This window comes from Helianthus annuus, chromosome 9 (assembly GCF_002127325.2).
Source record: "Helianthus annuus cultivar XRQ/B chromosome 9, HanXRQr2.0-SUNRISE, whole genome shotgun sequence".
NCBI lineage: Eukaryota > Viridiplantae > Streptophyta > Magnoliopsida > Asterales > Asteraceae > Helianthus > Helianthus annuus.
This window is the reverse complement of record NC_035441.2, coordinates 131,841,139-131,863,726: the sequence shown is the minus strand read 5'-3', so window position 1 is coordinate 131,863,726 and position 22,588 is coordinate 131,841,139. Positions and strand designations below refer to the sequence as shown.

At 37.9% G+C, this 22,588-nt stretch overlaps 1 protein-coding gene across 1 annotated transcript; it reads right to left on the bottom strand.

Annotated features, from left to right (window-relative positions):
- Positions 1 to 4,901: 4,901 nt before the first annotated feature.
- Positions 4,902 to 7,277, bottom strand: LOC110878725 (uncharacterized GPI-anchored protein At3g06035). Its single transcript, XM_022127080.2, has 2 exons — positions 7,164 to 7,277; positions 4,902 to 5,506 (listed from the first exon to the last, which is right to left on the bottom strand). The coding sequence occupies exons 1-2, from the start codon at positions 7,246 to 7,248 to the stop codon at positions 5,004 to 5,006; spliced, it is 588 nt and encodes a 195-aa protein (XP_021982772.1). The 5' UTR covers positions 7,249 to 7,277; the 3' UTR covers positions 4,902 to 5,003.
- Positions 7,278 to 22,588: the final 15,311 nt, after the last annotated feature.

Here is a 22,588-nt window from a genome sequence, read left to right as displayed (position 1 = left end):
ACTCTATCGTATTCTCATCAATCGCAATCGAAATCGAAATATCAAAAATCGTCGCACCGAAAACTCGAATCAGGCAGCTGAACGATCAGGCTACCAGCCGATCGAACAGCCAGCCGATCGGACTGCTGTCCGATCGGACAGGCTGTCCGATCGAGCTGCCTGGTCGATCGGCCAGCCTTTACCTCTTTTGGCATCCTATAAATACCCTGTCATTATCAAACTTTCTACTTTTGGAAACCTCTGTCCGACCAGCACGCTCAGCTCACTTTTTCTCAGATTTCTCTCGATTCCGTAAGATTTCCTCCTAAATCTTGTACTTTCTTGATCTACACGCACTCCAACACCTTTCTATCTTTCAAATCTTAACTTCTAACTGTGAAATCATCAAGATTCAAGTGTTCTAGGATGATGTCATCATGGGTTCTTGAAGAACTTCATGTTTTGGCCTCAATCCACCAAGAATAACTTGGATCTAGCCGATTTCCATATAAACAAACAAAGATCTTTCATAAATCTAAACATATACACGGTGAAAAGGATTGAAAGATGTTTTCCAACTTTCTTTCAACTCTTTTACACTCAATGCCTTCAAAACCGATAGGAACGGAGCTTGTGCCGACTTGCTAATCATCCCGGTGATTGCATGGCTCAAGATCCGGATTCTACCCACGAGGTTCACCGATTTCGGGTTAAACGTTAAACTCCGTCCCGAACAGTTCACCGACCGGATTTGGGTGATTCCTGTCCGATCAGGGGAACCAAGTAAGAACGAGGGTTCTATGGTTCTACTCGTTCTCAAAATACCTCGATAAAACGACAAACAATCAGAACAACCAAGTGCTAGAAGAATAGGCTGATCAGGTCAGGGTGCTGACCGATCGGACTGCTGTCCGAACGGACAGCCAGCCGATCGGACAGTTAGCCGATCGACTGACCAGCCGATCGGCTAGCACATGGTCACACACTTAATCAATTTATTCTTTTGAAGTTGAGTTTTGAACGAACTGTTGTTCGATCGGACTACCGTCCGATTGGATTACTCTTCGGATCATGAGATACTATACTTCAACACTTAACCGATTTTTCAACATGTTCGACGCACTAGGAGTGCCACCCGATTGAACAGCCGTCAGATCAGGTGACACCCTGCTGAGAACTTGTTTTGCTGAAGTACCTAGCCGATCGGGTTGCCGGCCGATCGAACGACCGTTCGATCGACCGACCTGAAAGGTAAAGATACTCCAATGTTTTAAAATGCTACAGCAAAAACTTCAAAAGTCAAACCATCATACACAAACACATCTTACTCTAAGGAAGAAACAATCCACTCGAACAGCCATCCGATCGGCCTACCGACCGACCGGACAGCTGTCCAAACGAACTGTCAACCGAACGGCCAGCCGTCCGCTCGGACTACCGTCCGATCGACCAGTTGTCCGACCCTCCAACACTTGTTTCCGTGTTACGCGTTGCTTATCATTATGCTATCGAACTATTCAGGCTAACCCTACTCTCAAGCGCTCCCTTCAATCCATCAACGGTTGTGAGTATACTCGAACCCCTTTTGCTTTCACGCTTTTGGGTGTTACATACGTTACTTATTCTAAATCACAATCGAACACACTACGCAATACTTTAAACGCTAACCGCTATCGCATGTATTACATGACTAAATGAATGCTTGTTGTTATGTTTACACGTGGAATGCTGTCTACCTGCCTTAACGACGATAGTAATATAGTTTGGACTCAGCACCCGTTCACACGGGGGTTGTTAAGGAAAATTACTTGCATGGATTACGGTGGTAATCATGTATTGCAAACTGCCTCGAGCAGTCAACCCGCAGTCATTGGTATCGATAGATCCATGTCGATGATTAACATGCTTCGTTTTCCTCTGTTCACGTGCTGGTTATGCGTAAACTATTTCGAACTCTATTATGCTATTATCAAACTTGTATGCTCACCTTTACATTTTATGTATTGACTTTATTTTAACGTATGTGACAGGTGCTTAAGATGCTTATCTGCTAGGAAAGCGAGGCTAGAATAAAGCTCTAGAGCCCAACAAATAGTTGTCTGTAGTAGTCAAATTAAGGGTCTCTAGAAGCAGATAAACAATTGCTGTTTATTTAAATCTGAGTTGTCGGAATAGAATATTTGCCTGGATTTTGTCTGTAATAATTTATTTACTGTTTGAGATACGGTATGGGACGTATTATTTAAATTGAATAGTAATGATAATTGTTATGGAAACTTCTGGACAATCTGTTTCGCTCAGTGCCATGCCCCGATGATTACGCCATCGGTTGTGGTGTTACAGGTACCATAATAAGGCATAACAATACCAATCGAATTCCTCTTTTAATTGTTACATAAAGTGTCGGTATCATACTAATTGAATTGATACCGATAGAAAACCCGCTGCGTAGCGCGGGTTATCCCTCTACTTTATATACAATTTTCAAATGGAGGGCTTAGAGAGCATTCATAGCATTCATAGCATTCATAGTAAATGAACTTAATTATGACTTGAGGAAAGGTAGAAAACTTGTGAGGAAAGGTAGAAAAGGTTAGTAGCCATAACCTAACCTTAGAAGTATATATGTTAGAAATTAATAAATAGAGTAATAATATAGAGTAATTTGGTTTTAATTTTTATTATACACTTAAGTTGGTTTCAGTTTTAAAATTTGTTTTAAAACACTACAAGAAAACGGGGTAATAGAGGCGACATATGTCACTGCTAAAGACCCCTTATGTCACCGCTAAAGGTTGTCCGGTATTGCCCCATATGTCGCCGCTATTGGTACCTGTTGCCGCTAAAGGGTTGACTCATTAGCGGCGAGAGATGTCGCTGCTAATGCTTTGGCCGGAGTTTCGCCTGAAAATTCACCGGAGACAACTTTATCAACTTTCAAACCAACCAAACACCATCAATTTGTTAATAAACGTTTTGAACTCGAAAATGAAGCAAAAAAAAAAACTACATAACTTCTCATTAGAATCAGATTTACATAACATGAATTATAACATAAACACTACATGATTTGGAAGATAAACACTACATAATTTCTAGTTAGTGGTGGTGCATCTTCATAGTTGTGGTGGTCCGGTGGAGATTGATAGTGGTGGTGGTCCGGTGAAGCTTGACGGTGGCGGTCCAGTGCAGCTTGACGGTGGTTGTGGTCCGGAGCAGCTTGACGGTGGTGGTGGTCCGATGAAGCTTGACAATGGTTGTGGTGGTTTGACGGTAATGGAGACGGTGGCGGATGAAGTTGTAGGTGGTGGTTGACGGTGATGGTGACGATGACGACGACGGTGATTGTTGAAGATGATGGTAATGGTGGTTGAAGCTAAGGGGAGGGGGGGTGGTTCACTAGTGATAGAATTTATCACTCACAAGCACCAATCAAGTTCCGCCATGTCATCGACCATTTTTCCATCACTCACAACCTTTTTTAGTGGGGGTGGTCATCACTCATCACCACACCCAACAATTTCCCCCCAACCAACAAATACCCTCACAAAACAAAACATTAACGCGTGATGGAGATAATGAAAACCGGATTGCGTTAATGTATCACGCGTTTTAGTTTGTATCGGCGGTCGGAATAACGCGTGGAAAACTGGATTGCGTTATGGAATAACGCACGAGCCCGAGTCCCCTTATGGAAGTTAGAGGTGTTTTTTGAAGTTGGAAGGTTGATGGTTGTGTTTGAGAAGATAAGATGGGGATATGTGTTTGTTTGAGAAGGAGACAAAGAAGACCCTTGGATAATTCTATTTTCAATGATCAGGATGAGGTCTGGCTTTTACGGATCAGGTCTTTAGAGGTGATGGCAATAAGGGCGACATGAAATAATAAAGGCGACCTGAATTGATGTCGCCTGCTCCAATTTCTTGTACTATATACTCTTTTAAACTATTATCAAATGTCTAAAAAGTTGGTTTATACTTTTAGTTATATATCGATATATATTCAAATATAGGTAGAGGTTCATGTAAAAAAAAAGGTTTTTTGTGAGAAAGGTAAGAAAAAATCTATACCATTAGATCTTTGATCTAATGGTTGAGATCATAATGACAAAATTGTAAATAATGTTTACTATTAAACATATTAATTTTCTAGATTAAGGGTATATATATGTAAATTTAACATTTTTAAATTAAGAAACTAACATTAATGCACATGTAACTTCCCCCGTCTTTTTTAAACGCCAATAACTTTTTATACGTAACTTTTTTTTTAAACCATAATAACGAGTGGTTTTTTTATCTTTAATATGAGTACCATATTGCTATACTTATATAGAGAAAAAAAATATGTTTCGATCAGATATTTAGTCCATCAATGGTGTTATATACTTGCTGAATGCTATTTATAAAGATCTTTTAAAAAAAAATCTAGTTCCTATAATTAAGGTGACGATTATGAAAAGTTTTTAATTAATTAAATTAATGATAAAATTACTTGTTTACCCTTTTAAATTAATTTAGATTTAAGACACATGTCATCTCCACAATATTTCTCACACTTTTAACCTTTTTTACAATAACCTTACCCTTCAAATATAATTCAAATATATACTAATGTTATAAATTAATTTAAACGATGAGAGAATATGAGGAAAAACGACATCACACATTCTGCATTTTATGAAAAATCAGAAAAAAACATTAGAAAATAAGCTGCATTCTATGAAAAACCAAAAAAAAAAAAAAAAAAGCCGTGAGAAAATAAGCAAAGAGTGATGTGACAAACAAGGAAATCTAGAAAAAAATGGGACTAACCCCCTCACTACCACAAAATATTGTAAAAGGTGATGAGAAATTATGGTTGAAGTTAGCAACTTGATTACCGAATGACACATATATATAGTAGCAACCCAAACAATCAAATTGAAAGAACAATTAAAACATATATTTTTTCCATATCTGGAGTCTTTTCGCGTTAATACACAACAAAACACACCATCTTTAGCTAAATATACATACCATCACTTACCAAATTCCTAACCAAACCAACGTAAGAACCACCATGGACAAGCTTATACGCGCAACCAAACCGAGCCTAGGCGCAGCCACATTCGAAAACGTCCCAGCCGGAGTGTTGGTGGCAAGCACCACGACTACCCAATCATTCTCCTTGCCGATTCCAACTCCACTATACCGCGAATTGTTCAAATAATTAGCGTACGAGGATTGGGTATAGTTGGTGAGTACGAGGGTCGGGACCCGTTTAGGCACGCAAACGGGCAGTATGACACCGTCCGTTGTCGTGTTAATATCGATATCGCACTTCTTAACGATATCTGGATAGTTTGCGTACCGCGGTCGCGTGCTTGTGATGATGCTTGGACCCGCCATGGTGCTGCATGCTTTATGTTCCAACGCGTCGGCTATTTGGTCGGCCATGCATTCGGCGTTATTGTTCTTTGATAAGGCTGCTAAGCTCCTGGATTGGCGAAAACTATTGATCCCTTGAAGAAGATCGTCTTCTTCATCTGCAAAACATGGTATTATATGTTATTCATCTGTTTAAAAATTCTAATAAGCTAGATTAGTCGGATAACCAAATTTTTGTGTATAACGGACAAGATAAATAATGTTTTTGCGGGTTGTTTAGAAACAAAAATGATATTTTAACGGTGTTCTTTTTTTGTTTTTTGGAACCTTCGGCCGTCTAGGCAATTTGCTACCTGGCAAGCATTGGCGAAGCTTGGGGGTCGATTTTTCCCAATTCCGGAAGGCGAAAACGTATATACCTAAAAATTTCTATACGAAGATATTGTTCATAACACTACGCGTCGAGGGGGGGGGGGGGCGCCCCCTCCCGCCCCCAAGGAAGCTGCGCCCCTGCTGACAAGCGAATTCCATCACTAGCCTTAACCGGTTTTTCACCCAACTCTATTAGAGTTCGCTTGTCATCTAAGGGCATGTTCAGATGAACTTTTTCATTTCTCCTTATTGACTTTTAACCTCTTTTATCTCCTTTTTGAAAAAGTCACTACCAAGTAACTTTTCATTTCTTCTTCTCAATGTCTAAAAAGCTCATTTTCACCTTATTACCGAAATACCATTTCACAAAAACTTATTTTCCAAGAAGTCAATAAGATGTAAAACAAGCTCATCCAAACATGGCCTAAGTTAACCAATTATATATGAGAATGATGTTTCATTGTGAACTCTTGTGCTTCTAGACAATTCGCTGCCCCATAGAGAATTGAATAGCATGGCTGGCCCGTTGGGCTTTCCAACCTAGGCACGGGGCTAGGACACCAAAATCAAGGGCCTTCAATTTTTAGTAAGTTTTATATATTGTATATGTATTAGGCACAAATAAAAGCAAATTAAACCAAATTTGTTCAAGAAAAACCCAGTTTCGAAGTTTCAAAATTATACTACAGACATAATCGCAGCAACCATCAACCATTCAACCCATCCCGATGTGCGAATCGGATTTCATTTACTATTTGTTATTTGTTAGGGAATTTGATACAAATTAGTTATTAAAAAGAATTTACTTAAGAAGGAGGGTTTTGTTACTAAATATGTTGAAAAAAATAATTTTGCAAAAAAGTCTTCATTTCGTAGTTCGCCATGCAACCATCAACCATTCGACCCATCCCGATTTGTGAATCGGATTTCATTTGCTATTTGTTATTTGTTAGGGAATTTGATACAAATTAGTTATTAAAAAGAATTTACTTAGGAAGGAGGGTTTTTTTACTAAATATGTCGAAAGAAATAATTTTGTAAAAAAGTCTTCACTTCGTAGTTCGCTTAGGTCTCAGAAAATGTTGAAACGACCTTGTTTAATAGTATAATTTTTCTTAACCAAACTCAAACCGGTTTTCACCATAGACGGTTCGCTTTCCTTGGGGAGAATTGAATAGTTCTTTTTTTTTTTTTTTTTTACCAAACTTAAACCGGTTTTTTTTCACAAACTCTATGGAGTTCGCTTGCCATATCGGCTTCAAGGTAGCAAACTCTCTACAAGTACCAATTTAATTCCTAAACCATGTAGAATTTTTCTGATAAGCAAACGCAATTTTATTTAACAAAAAAGTTGAATACTAAATTAACGGATCCCCTAACTAATAAACAACAAAAGATTATCATTGATGAACGATTTTTTGAACGGCGAAAATGGTTACATACCACACAAGACTCCAGTTGGAAGCAAGAAGAAGGCATGTACGATTAGAGAAACATAAACACAGACTCTTAGCGACACCATTTTCATCAAAATTAATCTTCAGTTTTTCTACTAAGTTTGCATGTGTTGTATTTAATACCGCAGTTAATGTCTGAGGTCGATGTTGACTGTGATAGTGGTACTTACATGTGTCGTAATATGATGGACACGTGTAAAACATGCGTGGCATTTGGTTTTCTTTTAGATGTCATCCTACTTATCCAAATAGACCACCGCTTGATACAGCAACGCATGCTCATCTCAACTTTTTTCATCGATTTAAGTTATAAGTGAAGAAAGTATTTTGAATACTGTTTTGTCTATGTTATTGTTTATAAACTAGTTAATGCCACCGCCCGCGTTGCAGGGCGATGACCGAATAATTATCAATCAATTAAAAAAACACTATTATTGTTTTGTTAGGAAAAAAAAACTAAAACGATGACAAGACCGTAGTTCAGAGCTCAGGGCAAAACTGTAGCTTGTAAGGGTTAATGAGTGAGTTTTAGTAAGCTCCTTGACATGGAAAAAAATTAAATCCAGTAAACTAATATAAAAAAACACATTTATAATTTTGCTAAAAAAACTAAAACGATAGCAATACTGTAATTTGAACTAAGTGCAAAGTTGTATTTGTTGACTTGGGTAAAATCATAATTTGCCAAAAGTTAAAGTGGTGGCAATACTATAAATTTGAACCGGAGACAAAATCGTACTATAACTTTGCACTAAGGACAAAATCGTTATTTTAAGCTGGGGACAAAACTATATTTTTAATTTGAACTCGGGCAAATTCAAAATTTTGAACTGATGGCAAAATCGTAATTTTGAATAGGGGGGCAAAAGCATAGTTTTATTTTGAACCGGACAAAAACATAATTTTAAACTTAAGGCGAAATAATAATTTTTGAAAGGGGCAAAAATGCGAAATCGTCATTTTTAGTTTCGGCGAAAGCAAAAATTTATTTTGAACTGGGGCCAAAATTGTAGTTGTAATCTGGGGAAGAAATCATAATTTTGAACCGATGGCAAAATCGTAATTTTGAGCGAGGGACAAAAACGTAATTTTATTTTGAAGTGGGGGTTTTAAATGAAGGGCGAAATCGTAATTTTAAACGAATATAAAACAATAAAACTGGTGGTCCAATAGGGGAGTGCCACACAGATGTGTGGCACTATTCCCCTAGTTGGTTTTTGTATATGTGGATAATGTTTATAAAAATACTTTTTACGAACTAAACTATAATAACATAAACCAGGTGTAAGCCCATGTTATGGCGGGGTTTGTTAGCGAACATGGTAATTTGTCGACAGATTAAGTAAACTATAATCGTATACAATACGTATTATAACATTGATTGTTAATGAAAATATTATAAAATTTATAATCAATGCTTAAAACTAGTAAAATACATAATGCTATTAATTTTTTATTAAAATTGTTAGGCTGAACGTGACGCGCATAAAGCACGTCTATGACAATTTGGAGCTCAGCCTGTTTTTCACGTATCTTTCTAACTCTTTCGGTCAGCTCGTTTAGTTTTACGTTAATTCGACGGTCGGACCAGTGGCAGAGGTATAGTATAAGGAGGGGTATCAGGGGCTAGGGCTCAACCCCGTATTCGTAATGTATTTTTATTTTTTATTTTTTATTTTTTTCGGTTTTCTATAAAGGATATCCCTGAACAAATACGAGGATACCTCTAAAAAACAGGATAATTTAACTTATTAAAATTCCAAACTTTTATAAGCCCAAACCTTTTACAACACCAAACTTGTACAATAATTAGGACCAAATGATAGAGTTAACCCAAATTAACTATAATATAATTGAAAGAGGTCCAATTGATAAACATAGCCCAAGCCCCAAAACAATAAAATATTCTTTTGTTTTGTTTTGTGTATGGGCGACAACGTAAGAAACAGAAAGTCACAGAATTGCGATCATCCCAGACTCCCAACGTCCCTGTTGCTACTACGTTGACCTGTAATTTTTTTTTTTTGGATACCGCTAAATAAATGGGCTAGCTCCGCCACCGAGTGGGACTCAACGACATCGTCAAGAAGACGCGTAAGTTGTTCGAAATTTCTTAACGTTAATCTCTTTGTTGGAATCGAGATTGTAAACTCATAGATTTAGGTAAGTTGTTCGAAAATTTCTTAACGTTAATCTCTTTGTTGGATATTAACATTGTAAACTCATAGATTTCCGAATAAATTAGCATCCATCTTTTTATTAAAAAACAACTTTAAAAAACTAAACCAACAATTATCTATTTGGAAGATAAAGACTTGTGTATATCATTGTAGCCTTACGCTATTCTGATGTAATTCAATAATAGAAACCATAATAACTGATTCGTCATTGCTAACAATTTTGTAAACCTGATTATACGAAAAACCAAAAGCGAAAAATATATATAAAAAGGGTTAAAACTACTTGACGATACCATCAATACGTATAATGTGGTTTTAATTTTTTTTTTGTAGGCTCAGAAATTTGATTTAAACCGGTTGCTTTTATAAAATCATACTTTTAATATCATAGCCAATTAACACATTATGCAGTATTCGCCTAATCACAAACATTAAATATAGGAATTAATATATATTATCAATTAGCAACAATTAATGATCGGAGAGAAGACATGATTGCAATAAACAACGCCATGCCAAATGTCATAACAATTAATGATCAGAGAGAAGACATGATTGCAATAAACAACACCATGCCAAATGTCACAACTATTATAACCATAAATTACAGTCACTCTTGGATGCCAATAAAGTCATCTTCATCAATTATCAATTCACAACAATATGACTTCAAAATGAAAACCAACAAAGACAACACATTTAATGCCCATACATAAAACAACCTATTAACCACAATGTACAAATCAGCCAAGCATAAAACACCACATAAGCATGTAATACAAATCAATTAAGTATAGCTATGTTGTTAATTAATAATACATAATATATAAATGTTCCCAACATCTCAACTGTTCAGAATCGACTTGGGTAACGAACATGTACAACATTTAAAGACAACCGGATTTTGCCAAGTGATAATATATAAATCACATTGCATGCCCCAACAAAAATAACCGACAATAAAACTGTAAGAAAACCATGCTCAGAAGCTAAGGACGGCTACAATACACAATGCCAAACCAAATATCAAGCACCATCACAACTATTGCTCTTGAATGAGCAATAAGCCATCTTCATCAAGACAAACGCTAACCATTTATCCGGAAAATGGGAATAATATACAAATGTTCCTAACACCTCAACTGTTCAAAATTAAATTGGCTAACCAACATGCACAACAATTAAACGCAACAAAATGTTGTCATGTTAGAATATATAAATCATAGTGCATGCCCTAACGGCCATAACCAACAACAAAACAGTGAGCAAACTAAGCTCACAAGCTACAGACAGCTGCAATACACAATCCCAAGCCAAGTCTCAAGCACCACCACAACCATTGCTCTCAGATGAGCAATAAGCCATCTTCATCGAGACAAACAATAACAATTAAAACTTTGACACAACCAATAACAAAGAAAACAAATCTTCTTAACCATAAAGATCTATCATCAAAGTTACTCGTGAACCAAAATCATCAAAGTTACAATTTTGTCATAATCGACCCAAACAACCAAAAGTTAAACCAAGTAAAAATCTATCATCAAAGTTACTCGTGAACCAAAATCAACAACAATCTCATCACAAAATCGAAAAAGCCAAACAACAACACCACCAGGTGGGGCTAATCATAGCCCATTTAAAATCAAAAGAAGGACATTCAAGAAGATATCCTTCAAAGTACAACAAACACCACATCAAACCACCAAACAAAAGCACCGGTCGGAAAACTTGCTTAAAAACCCACCCGAATCCTAGAAGTTCAAGGGTAAACGGATAAGGCGGGGGTGGTGGTTGAGAGGGCGTAGGGCGATGGCATAGAGAGAAGGCGGTAGTACGTAGAGAAAGAAATCGATGGCTTAAAAATGAAACCAACGGCAAAAGACCACACTTTTAAATACCCAAACATAAAACAACCTACAAAGCACAATGTACAAGCTAATTGTGCATAAAACACCACTTAAACTTGTGGTACAAGTCAACATAGCATAGTTGTGTTGCTAATTGATAATATATAAATACCTTCTTCCTTCCATACAAAAATATTTCTTTATAAATCCTTGACAAGAATACTTGGTTTTTGTTTGAAGTCATAAAATCATAGCCAATTTCATTATCATAGATTAGGATTGTCTTTCTGATGTATTGCAAAATACATCCTTTATTCGTGTATAGTTTATATAGTTTCCATTACTTTTTAGTTCCGTTTTACGTTAGAATTGCGTGCTATTGATAAAATTGTGTTTTCCAGGTCTTGGTATTGAATATTGCTGAAAATGGAGTGGAACCGAGCTAAATTGCTTAAACACCAAGTCACGGAACTATTTGGAAAAAGAGTTAGAATTATTTTGAAGTTTTTGAGAGTTCAAGCTGGAAAATTCACGCAACATTCTGTGAAAAAACGTCCGTGGCGTCGCGCCACGGCTATTCTGGAGTTTCGTCGCGTAGCGCCAACAATTAACAAACAATTTCTAAATTTATACATGGTGGCGTCACGCCACCAGGAACGTTCTCACCTGTCGCGCGACGCGACGGGGATGTCTGACGGCTTTAATTCGTTTGCTGCTAGGGTTTGGTATATAAACTTAAGATAATCATCATTAAAAAAAGTTATGAATTCAAGAAACCCTAGGCGATTTTCGGAGCAGATTTCACGGTTTTCGGAGGACTTTGGCTTGCGGGAATCATCCGGTTGAAGCTCGGAGCATAGGAAAGAAGATTGTTCGGGTCTTATCCCCCGGTTTTCGTTATTTTCTTGTTTCGATACTTTGATGATGAATTCTTGTTTTGAACTTATTATGGTGATTTTAGACATCATTTTTCAGGCTAAAACCTTCGTTACTACTTAGGTTAGATGATAGTTTAACTAGGAATGGATTTCTAACGGTACTATTGTGGTATGGAATCGGGATCGTCAAGTACTAAACCCTAAGGTATTTCAAGCTAAGACTTCCCGACCCTTCTCAGGAAGAAACATAGGAAACCCTACAAGGCTGTCGTGAACACCGATTGTTAGACTTCCTCCCAGTCCTCTAACGACTCTAAAAGTGCCCTAGTATGACTATCTACCTCTCAACGCGACAGTCTAAGGGAATCCTAGATTCTAACTTGGTTTAATAAACTCAGATGCGATTAGGGAACTAAGATTGACTTCTCTCAAAACCTATCTTAGCTATATATCGTATCGAGACCTACTAACTAACTCGAGCCTCTCAGCGACAAGTCAAGCAGAGTACTTAGTTCTAATTGAATTTTAATTGCTGTTTCTAAGGCTATCGGCCGATTTACCCAAGGATCACCTGAACCGGCAAAGATACGAATAATCAACACAAATTTATTATGTGAAAGACATTCACCAAAACTTATGTGAAACAACAAATAATCAACATTCAAAATTAAATACGCAAACGCACCAAATTAAAGGTTCTAGAATTATTTACTTTCAAAGATCTATCCATAACCAAACAATAGAAAACCGTTAAAAATACAAACTTTATTAAACTATCATCTAACCTAAGTAGTAACGAAGGTTTTAGCTTGAAAACATGATGTCTAAAATCAACATAATAAGTTCAAACAAGAATTCATCATCAAAGTATCGAAACAAGAAAATAACGAAAACTGGGGGATAAGACCCGAACAATCTTCTTTCCTACGCTCCGAGCTTCAAACGGATGATTCCCGCAAGCCAAAGTACTCCGAAAACCGTGAAATCTGCTCTGAAAATCGCCTAGGGTTTCTTGAATTCGTAACTTTTTTTTAATGATGATTATCTTAAGTTTATATACCAAACCCTAGCAGCAAACGAATTAAAGCCGTCAGACATCCCCGTCGCGTCGCGCGACGGGTGAGAACGTTCCTGCTGGCGCGACGCCACCATGTATAAATTCAGAAATTGTGTCACACCCCGATATTTCCACGTATAACCGGTTGGCCCGGTGGGGAGTATCGTGACGTAGTTGATATCATCATAGTCAAACAACACAAATTATAAATGCACAGCGGAAGCAGAAAGATAGATTCATTTCAACCAATTGAATTGTAATATTAAGTATCACAAAATAGTTCACAGGCGGATCAAATGAAAAGGAAAACTGTTCAACAGACTTTGACATCTAGAGCTTGCGAGACTTGATTATTGATGCCTGGAGTAGCCAGCCTATTACGTATAGTACCTGCACTTAGCCTTTTTGGAAAATACGTCAGTTTACACTGGTAAATACAACTTAACTGACTCATTTTGAAAATGTTTAAAAATTGATTTGAATGCACTTAGGCAAAAATATCTTTTATTACTTGGGACAATTATTCAAAAATAATCTTGTATACAGTTTTACTTATTTGTCGTCCATCAGGGCCGGTTTGTAGGGCCGGTCTAGATTAACTGACATGCCACAGGTTTAATACCCACAAGGCTGATTCCTTTAAGTGGGCTACCAGTTTTTACATATGCAGCTGTCAGGTGTACGCCTACACCCCGTGCTTAGGTCGTGGCCATTTCTTTGAATGATGCCATGGATATCCGGGACATGGTCATTTATCCCCCAAAGGCCATACACCAAATAATACATATTAAACGGGTCATGTAAATACATAAATCACAATTCGATATAAATGACTACACACCCGACCAAGCGGTAGTTTTATAGTACCGTATCCCAAGCCCGTATAGGGAAAATAAGTTAAGAGTATTTACCTGAGCAAAGTATAAATCAAATACAGCAAGTGCACGTAGCTTTTACTGGGCTCCTAATCTGGAACGAAGGTTTTTAATAACCTATTAGAATCCTAACGGGTCTTTAATTAAGCTTAGACTTAGACCGGTTAGTTTTCAAAAGGAAGACACGGTTCAACGCATGATAAAGCGAAGACCGGTTTAGAATGTGGTTTTGACCCGACAAGCTTGGAGACTTGTTTAATATGGGTAAACTAAACACATTCTGGATTTTGAGATGAAAACGATATGGTTTGACCCGTTTCGGCTAATATATGCAAACTAGTCGCATAAGCCGACCCGAACGCGAAAATGCGTAACGGGTAACCAAATGAGTCATATGCAGGTTTCCTAAGTTAATATGTCTTAAATATGTTGTGACATCAGTAAGATATCTTCTATTATGCCCCAAATGCATTTAAACTCAAATTATGCCCCGTACGGGCATTTTGGTCATTTAAAAGGTTATAAAAGAGTTTAAATATAATTCTGAGTTTCGGGTCTGATGTAATTAGTAAAAATACTTAATTTAATAAGTTATATCAGTAGGGTATAACCTATATGTGAAATTTATCATTTCTAACCATGCTATGCACCGAAAGGGCATTTTGGTAATTTCACCTAAGGTTTAAAGGTCAAATCTGGGAATCTGAGTTTAAAACTCTTGCTTACTGCTAAAGTATGGAAATTTACTTAAAACATCAGTAGGTATCAAGTCTTATATATCTAAAATGGTTTTAATACATACTATGCGCTTAAAACGCGTAAAAAGGCGATTTTAAGCGATTTTTGGGTTTTATAAGAAAAGCTGATATTTTTATTATTCCAGAAGGCTTAAAATATTCTATTTATCATATTAGATCAGTAGAAAAAGGTTTGGTATCAAAAGGTTTGGTAGAATTCATTTTATAGCCTAAAAGGGTAAAACCGACAATTACCGGATTAAGCTTAGAACTCTATGTTATGCTTAGCCTAAAAATAAATAAAAATCTCCAAAAATCCCAAAATATTATTTTACATCAGTGGGTAAAAAGTTTGGTATCAAAAATTGGGTTTAGATAGGCTATATGCTAATTACGCCATTTAATTACTAAAAACTTTCTAATTACGCTATTGAGCGTAACTCTTAATCTAGACCTCAAACTGATGTCAAATTTTAGGTACAAGTTTATAAATCAGTAACTAAGGTTTCTATTCTTTTACATTTTCAAAAATTACGTTTTAAGATCATATGGGCATAATAGTCAACATTTAGGCATTTAACGGAAATATGCATATGAATCAGATAACTAATGAACCAAGTTGTATAATCACAGAGGGTTATACTTATGTGAAACCTGGTCCTAAATAAGCTCTAAGGCATTTCTAAACTATGCTCAAATGGGTCAGAACTGAAAGTCAATGCAAAAGTCTACTTTTGCGACTTTCGGTTCCGAACCGAGCTTAAACTTAAAATTGTCGAGTTGAACATGTTTAGACATGTTCTTACATTAATTACCAAGTTATATTAATGACAAAACAGGTTGCATAGCTTCTACATTGCTAATTATGCATTAATTTGAAAATTAGCTTTCTGTTGACTTTTTAAGATTAACTTTGACTCGACAATTGACCTAGTTAGAGTGGGAATCAGAGGGTGCCCTTTTAAGGGTTTATTGCCCACATAATTACCAACTCATAGGTACTTTCAATTTGAAATTTGACTGGACAAATTAAGATTAATGACGAAGTCAAGTCTTAATTATGACGGTTTGACTTTAAGCTAATAAACTAAGCAAAACTGAATTTAGGAAGGTTAATGATGCTTACCAAGGTCCTATGCACGACTAATGATCATTAGGAAGGGTGCTTGAGCTCCAGGAACCTCCAGAAGTGAAGTTGTGAAGATATCAAGTGAATGAGCAATTGAACAAATGAACTCATGGCCCTTATATAGGTTTCTTAGAGCTCCAAGATCATTCCAACAAAGCCTATGGATGTTTCCTGATCATCCCAAGTGTCCCTAGGCCCTTAAAAACCATCAAACAAGCCCATAGAATCAAAAACTAAGCTTGAAAGTCGGTTAAACTTGCTGGAACAGGCACCTGTCCAAAGAATCTGCATCTGGGCACTTTAGGCGGGCCGCGTAAGGACCCCTTGAGGGCTTATGCGCCTGGTATAGCTCCTCCATCCGGTTTCCAAGTTTGCCATAATTGCACTTTTGGCCCCTGGTCCTTCCAAACTTGATTTTAACATGGTTTCTTACACTTTTAACCCCCAAACTTGACTTTTAAGGACCCCAAGTCATAAACCAACTTTGTTAAGTCCCTGGTTATTCATACGATCACGGAAAAGTCTTAAATTTCAACGTTGACGCTTTTAACCCCTCGTATACGAATATTGTCATAACTTTCTCATACTTAATCGAAACCTTGTGAAATTTTTATCACTTATTCTCATGAGTATAATTAATCATTACAAAGCTTCGGGTTCGCTAAAAGGTCACTCAGAGATATACTTTAAACATGTTGACACATTTAACCCCTGTAGTTTGTAATTCCTCACTTTCTTTCACAATTAGCTTCGTATGATCCATGATTTATTCGTTTAAGGGTATAAACATCATGTAGGGTTATTAAAAGATGTATTTATTCATTGTTGACACTTTGAATCCTTTTGCACACATAGATACCTTGTTTGTCAACTTTAGTCCCTCTAAATCAATCCTTTACACGTTTTAAGTCCATGACACGTGTCGATACATTATTGGACAGAAATTTTCGAGGTGTTACAAATTGTTTGTTAATTGATGGCGCTACGCAACGAAACTCCAGAATAGCCGTGGCGCGATGCCACGGACGTTTTTTCACAGAATGTTGCGTGAATTTTCCTGCTTGAACTCAAACTTCAAAATAATTCTAACTCTTTTTCCAAATAGTTCCGGGACTTGGTGTTTAAGCAATTTAGCTCGGTTCCACTCCATTTTCAGCAATATTCAATACCAAGACCTGGAAAACACAATTTTATCAATAGCACGCAATTCTAACGTAAAACAGAACTAAAAAGTAACGGAAACTATACAAACTATACACGAATAAAGGATGTATTTTGCAGTACATCAAATATCCCCATACTTACTCTTTTTTCGTCCTCGAAAAAGAATTATGCAACGGAATCATAGACGAATAATCACTTGGGTCAAAAATTATTTATATCTTATTAAAACCAAGGCTTGCGTTAGCTGCGATTGCGAATATACTTGTCCCTTTAAACCCAAGTACGATCCTAAGCCCTTATCATGTGAATTTAATTTAAGTGCGGTCAATCCACCAAGGGCTTCACACTAGAATCTACGGTCCACCTACTCCCGCCTCAAGCTTATAGGACTAAAGGAACGATAACTGGACCAATTCCCAACCGTCTTATATAAAAACCAAGAGAGTTTACAATCAAATTTTTTTCCTTTTTTCCATTTTTTTTCGCTTTTCTTTTTTTTCTTTCAATGAGCGTAGACGATGCTTTCCCTAACCAAGAGGCAATCCGGTTGTAGAGTCGCTATCCCCAACCCAGACTACATAAGCTTCGGTACTTTTTACTTTTCTTTGCAATGTCGATTTCACACATCCTAGCGGTAATCCGGTTGTAAAGTCACTATCCCCAACCCAGACTACATAGGAATGCGCTACTTTCATTCAGTGTCTAGCTCATTATTTATTTTTTTCTATTTTTGCATGATCACAAACTCTAATGGTTTTAACTTATAACGGTGCCCTTTATACTATTATCGGCAGTTTTAATTTCCCAGATCTCCCAGGCGAAAACCCACTAGCAGACCGACAATTAAGGTATATTAGCTCAAAGGGACTTACAACCAAACCCGGGCCTATCCACACATCCCTAACTAGACGCAAACTCGATTTATTATAATCTCATATTATTATTATTTGAACCCAAGCAAAAATTCACCTTTTCTATCATTTTCCGTTTTAAATATGCAAACTTCTCATATCGAAGGACATTTTCTAATTTTTCAATTTTTTTTTGGATTTTTCAAATTTTTTTAATTTTTTTGTGTTTTTCAATATAAGACTTGATTATTTACATGTATCCCATCCCCACACTTAAAGATTGCATTGTCCCTAATGCAAGTATGGAAATACGACTCAACTACTACCTAATCACTAAAAAAATCACTAAATTACTAACGAACTAACTAAATAAATAACGAACTAAATATCGAAACAAATAAATAAAATACAACAACATAAAGGGAAACGACTTAGCTGAATATGTGAGACTGTCAAAGTGCCAGTCATTTCCACATAAACCCTCCAATTCGAAACGCGCTCAGCAAACAACTCTAACCTCGGAAACGCGAACAAAAGCGGCTATAAATCAACCTATCAATCATCAACACAAACTACCAAAACATAATAATATATATATCATCAAAATATTAGTAGTTTCAACATCAACCAACCCAACCTTCCCAACCAACCTGTTCACATTATATCAGTATATGTACAGACCAACTAATGAGGATCAAAAACAACATAAAAGAAAAATAATCAAACAAAAGATATAGTAGTCACCTGCTGCTCCCGCATCCTCATGCTATCCCCACACTAGTCCTCATCATGCTCGCTATCAGACTCGTGACTGCTCTCCTCTCGACCACCTGCACCTGAACTGCCCTCTCCAAATACACGAATCGGGGGAATCGGATCAAATCTCTCAGCAGTACCAGCCGAGTTACCCTCCTGCCTCGGCTGGAAGAAATCTGGGATCCCCATGCTGTGCCTGCTCATAATATATCGGAGGGCATCCTCCTGCCTATCCTGACCTGTCAAAATAAGGTGCTCCAGCCTGTCGAACCTCTGCTCCACATACACAGAGAACGACTCCAAAGTAAGAGGTGCAGGTGGTGGCTGTCTGCGAGGATACTGGTGTGCTAGCAACTCGTGTCGCTGTGGTGGCCGCTGTCTATGTGTAGGATCAATCTGAAGCATCACATCCTCCGCTGGATGTCCCTCTGGCGGCTGCACCTGTGGGCCCTGCCTGATCGGCTTCCTGTCGTAGGGCTCCATCCATGACACTATTCCCGCCTGCTGCAACTCCTTCAAACCAAAAGTCACCGTCTTAGGCCCCTCGTGTAGAAATTCGGGAAGATATTTGTCCAACACCCCCAAATTTCTTGCAATCCGAGTAATATAGGGGCCCATATCCAAACCAGCACGAGGACCACCTCGACGACTCCTACTAATAGAATCTGCTAAGACCGTAGCCAGATTTATCTCCCTGTTCTGTACCCTACACATCAGAATGAATAGCTCTATCCAATTTGCCTTGTTTTCCCCCGACTTCTGACCCACCAGTGTAGTAGATAAGATCATCAGCACATACCTATAAACCGGATTACGAACTGAAGTGATCAGGTTCGTAGTCGTGAACAGGTGATCAGAAATCGTACTCCAGAACTCTCGCAGCTCAGTTGCACCAACACCATAATCCCTAGGCTTAGAATAAGCACCCCGCAAGCTAGTAACAAACTCCGGCCTCTTTACTTCCTCTTCAGTATAAAACCCCGAAACTATGGCAAACCTTGCCATATTCATCTCATACACCTGCCTACCTAAACTGAACGACATAGCTGTGTCTTGCTCAAACTTTCCCTCCTTGTGTAACCAAGTGCTATGAAACTCTAGCACCAGCTCCTCATACTGAGGTTGTATACACTCCAACGCATCAATTAACCTTTGACCCAAAAGATCCCTCACCTCCTGCTTTGGGCCTATTTCACTCAACCACAACCAATCTATAACCCTATGCTGAAGTAGATCAGTGTTTTTCAGTTTGTCGTATTTGTTCCATTCTGGCGTACTCAGCTCAAACTTCAATATCGGGTGATTGGCTCTACGAACTTTCATATCTGGGATAAAATTATAAGACGCTTGATATTCGATTTTTCTCAGCTTCGGATCATCGACAGCTATCTGAATGATCGGTGTCTCCTGTGGGACCGGGTCCTGCTGAGGTGGATCCTGTTGCGGTGTCGTCTGACCCGCACCTGACTTTCTCGCTCTACCTCTACGCGAACTACTCGCCATGCCTGCAAAACAGATACAATCAAGACAAAACAGGCAGACAATTAGTGATAACAAACTATTTTTGGTATTTTTCAGTTTTATAATTTTTTTTGAATTTTTTATATTTTTTTTATATTTTTATAATTTTTTCTCGAAAAAGAAAGAATAGCCGTATAGCATTTCATTTGCAGCTAATTCTGAAACAAAAGGGTTACCTTTAACAATTGCTAAGTGATAGTTAAACTCGCCCGAATGGAGATTGAGTACGGGCGAGTTCAAATCACTTGTACGTGCAAGTAAACCCAAACACAACTAACTACGACTAAAACTAGGCTAAAACGACACTAAGACGACACAAAGACACTAAACTAGACTCAATGTCCAGTACCCCACTCGGCACTTTTAATTGTCCGCAATTAAAACAAGTGCCTAACAATGACATTGAAGTCCAATCCTCGCTTAAAAATCAGCCATTTAGTAGTTTTTAAAACAAATTAAGCGTCGAAAAATTCCACCTAGTTAAAGGAGGTTTCTTTCGTATGCAAAAATTCAGTTTTAAAATGCAAGATTGGAACTTTAAGTGTCAATGTACCATACCAATCAATCCACCATCAAATACATTCACTATCCCAAACCAACACCACCCGAAGCCAATGTAAACTTTGAAACAAAAACCAAATTTTATTTCTAAGTAGCAATGTAAACCTAAACCAAGCTAACCGCAATCTGAAACTATACAAGCAATTGCATTCAACCATAGACTCGACACGGACTATAAAACAAGACTGGTTAACCTCTTGACTGACCCACATCAAAGAACTAAACTCGACAACCTAAGGACCAAACAAACCCTGTCACAAGACCGACTCGACTCAACAAGACTTCAACCTGTTAACAACGACTCGACTACTGATGGACTCACATAAAACCACTGAACTAACCTAAACTAACAGAAACAATGACTCAACTATCCTGACAAACACCACTAACTAAGGACTCGATGAAGACCTACTCGACAAGACTGACAAGACCTACAATGGTCCCAACACATCTAAAATTAAACATCAACCTAATCGAAACACATTAAAGACGAGAATAAAGCAAGAAATCATACCTTAGAAGTTGAAATTTTGCAAGAAAAGTTGAAAATTTTCGTGAGATGTAGGTCCCAAATCGGATTGATACGACGGCTGGATGACGAAAAATTCTTGTGGGTTTTGTTCGGTGGGTAAAACCGATCACGTGGGTGGTCGTGGTATGAAAAACGGTGGTTCGATGGTGTAGATATGGTGGGTTTAGGGTGGGTGAAGGGTTATCGGCGGTAGGGACGATGGGAGTGGGAGTTTTGTGGATTTGGGGATATCTGGTGGAAAGAAAATATTTTATTCGACCTGTCACTTGGTCGCGCGATGCCACCATGTACTGGTATAGCCGTGGCGTAGCGCCACGGCAGGGTTCAGCTGAAAGGGTTCAGTTTTTAGGGTTCAAATGCGTTTAAAAGGGTTCAAAAATGGTTTGTGTTGACCCTAGTGGTGGCGCTGCGCCACGGTATGGTGATTTCTTGGTGGCGCGACGCCAAGGCCTTTTTTCAACAGAATGTTTCGTAAAAAAATGAGTTTTGGGACTTAGAAAAATTTCTAACTTTTTCCAAACATTCCCCAAACCATCCCAAATTTTTTCTAAGTGTTGGGACTTACCTGGAATGCCGTTTTCTTCGCAAATTCAGCTCTTTAAGGGTACGTTTCCTGCAAAATTTCTCAAACACACAAAACACAAACACGAAAAACTACGAGAAACACAAAAAATAAAGAAATTACAAACGGTACATACTCTACAAACGACGCTTTTCCAACTCATTGTTCGGTGAAGGTGGGTGGGTCCTTTAGAGGAATTTCTTCCTCCTCGGTAGTATCAATGGGACCTCCCAAGTAGTGTTACAATCGATTACCATTAACCTTCCACACACCTTTATCAACTTCGTCATACAACTCGACGGTACCGTATGGAAACACCTCCTTTACCACATACGGTCCGGTCCATCTCGATTTCAACTTCCCCGCTATCAATTTCAATCTTGAATTGAATAGGAGCACTTTATCACCTACTTTAAACTCCTTCAACCCTCGCAACCTCCTATCATGCAACGCTTTAGTCTTCTCCTTGATACTCCAAGATCGTTCATAGGCGGCATCCCTTAGAGCCTCTAATTCATGGATTTGGAAGAACCTCCTTCTTGCGGCTTCAGTAAGGTCGAGGTTAACAGTTTTCAATGCCCAAAAAGCTCTATGTTCTAACTCCACCAGAAGATGGCACGCTTTGCCATACATAATCATGAAGGGCGTGGTTCCTAAAAGTGTTTTGTAGGCGGTGCGGAATGCCCATAATGTGTCGTCGAGCTTTTTCGACCAATCCTTTCTACTTTTTCCTACCATTTTTTCTAGGATTCTTTTCA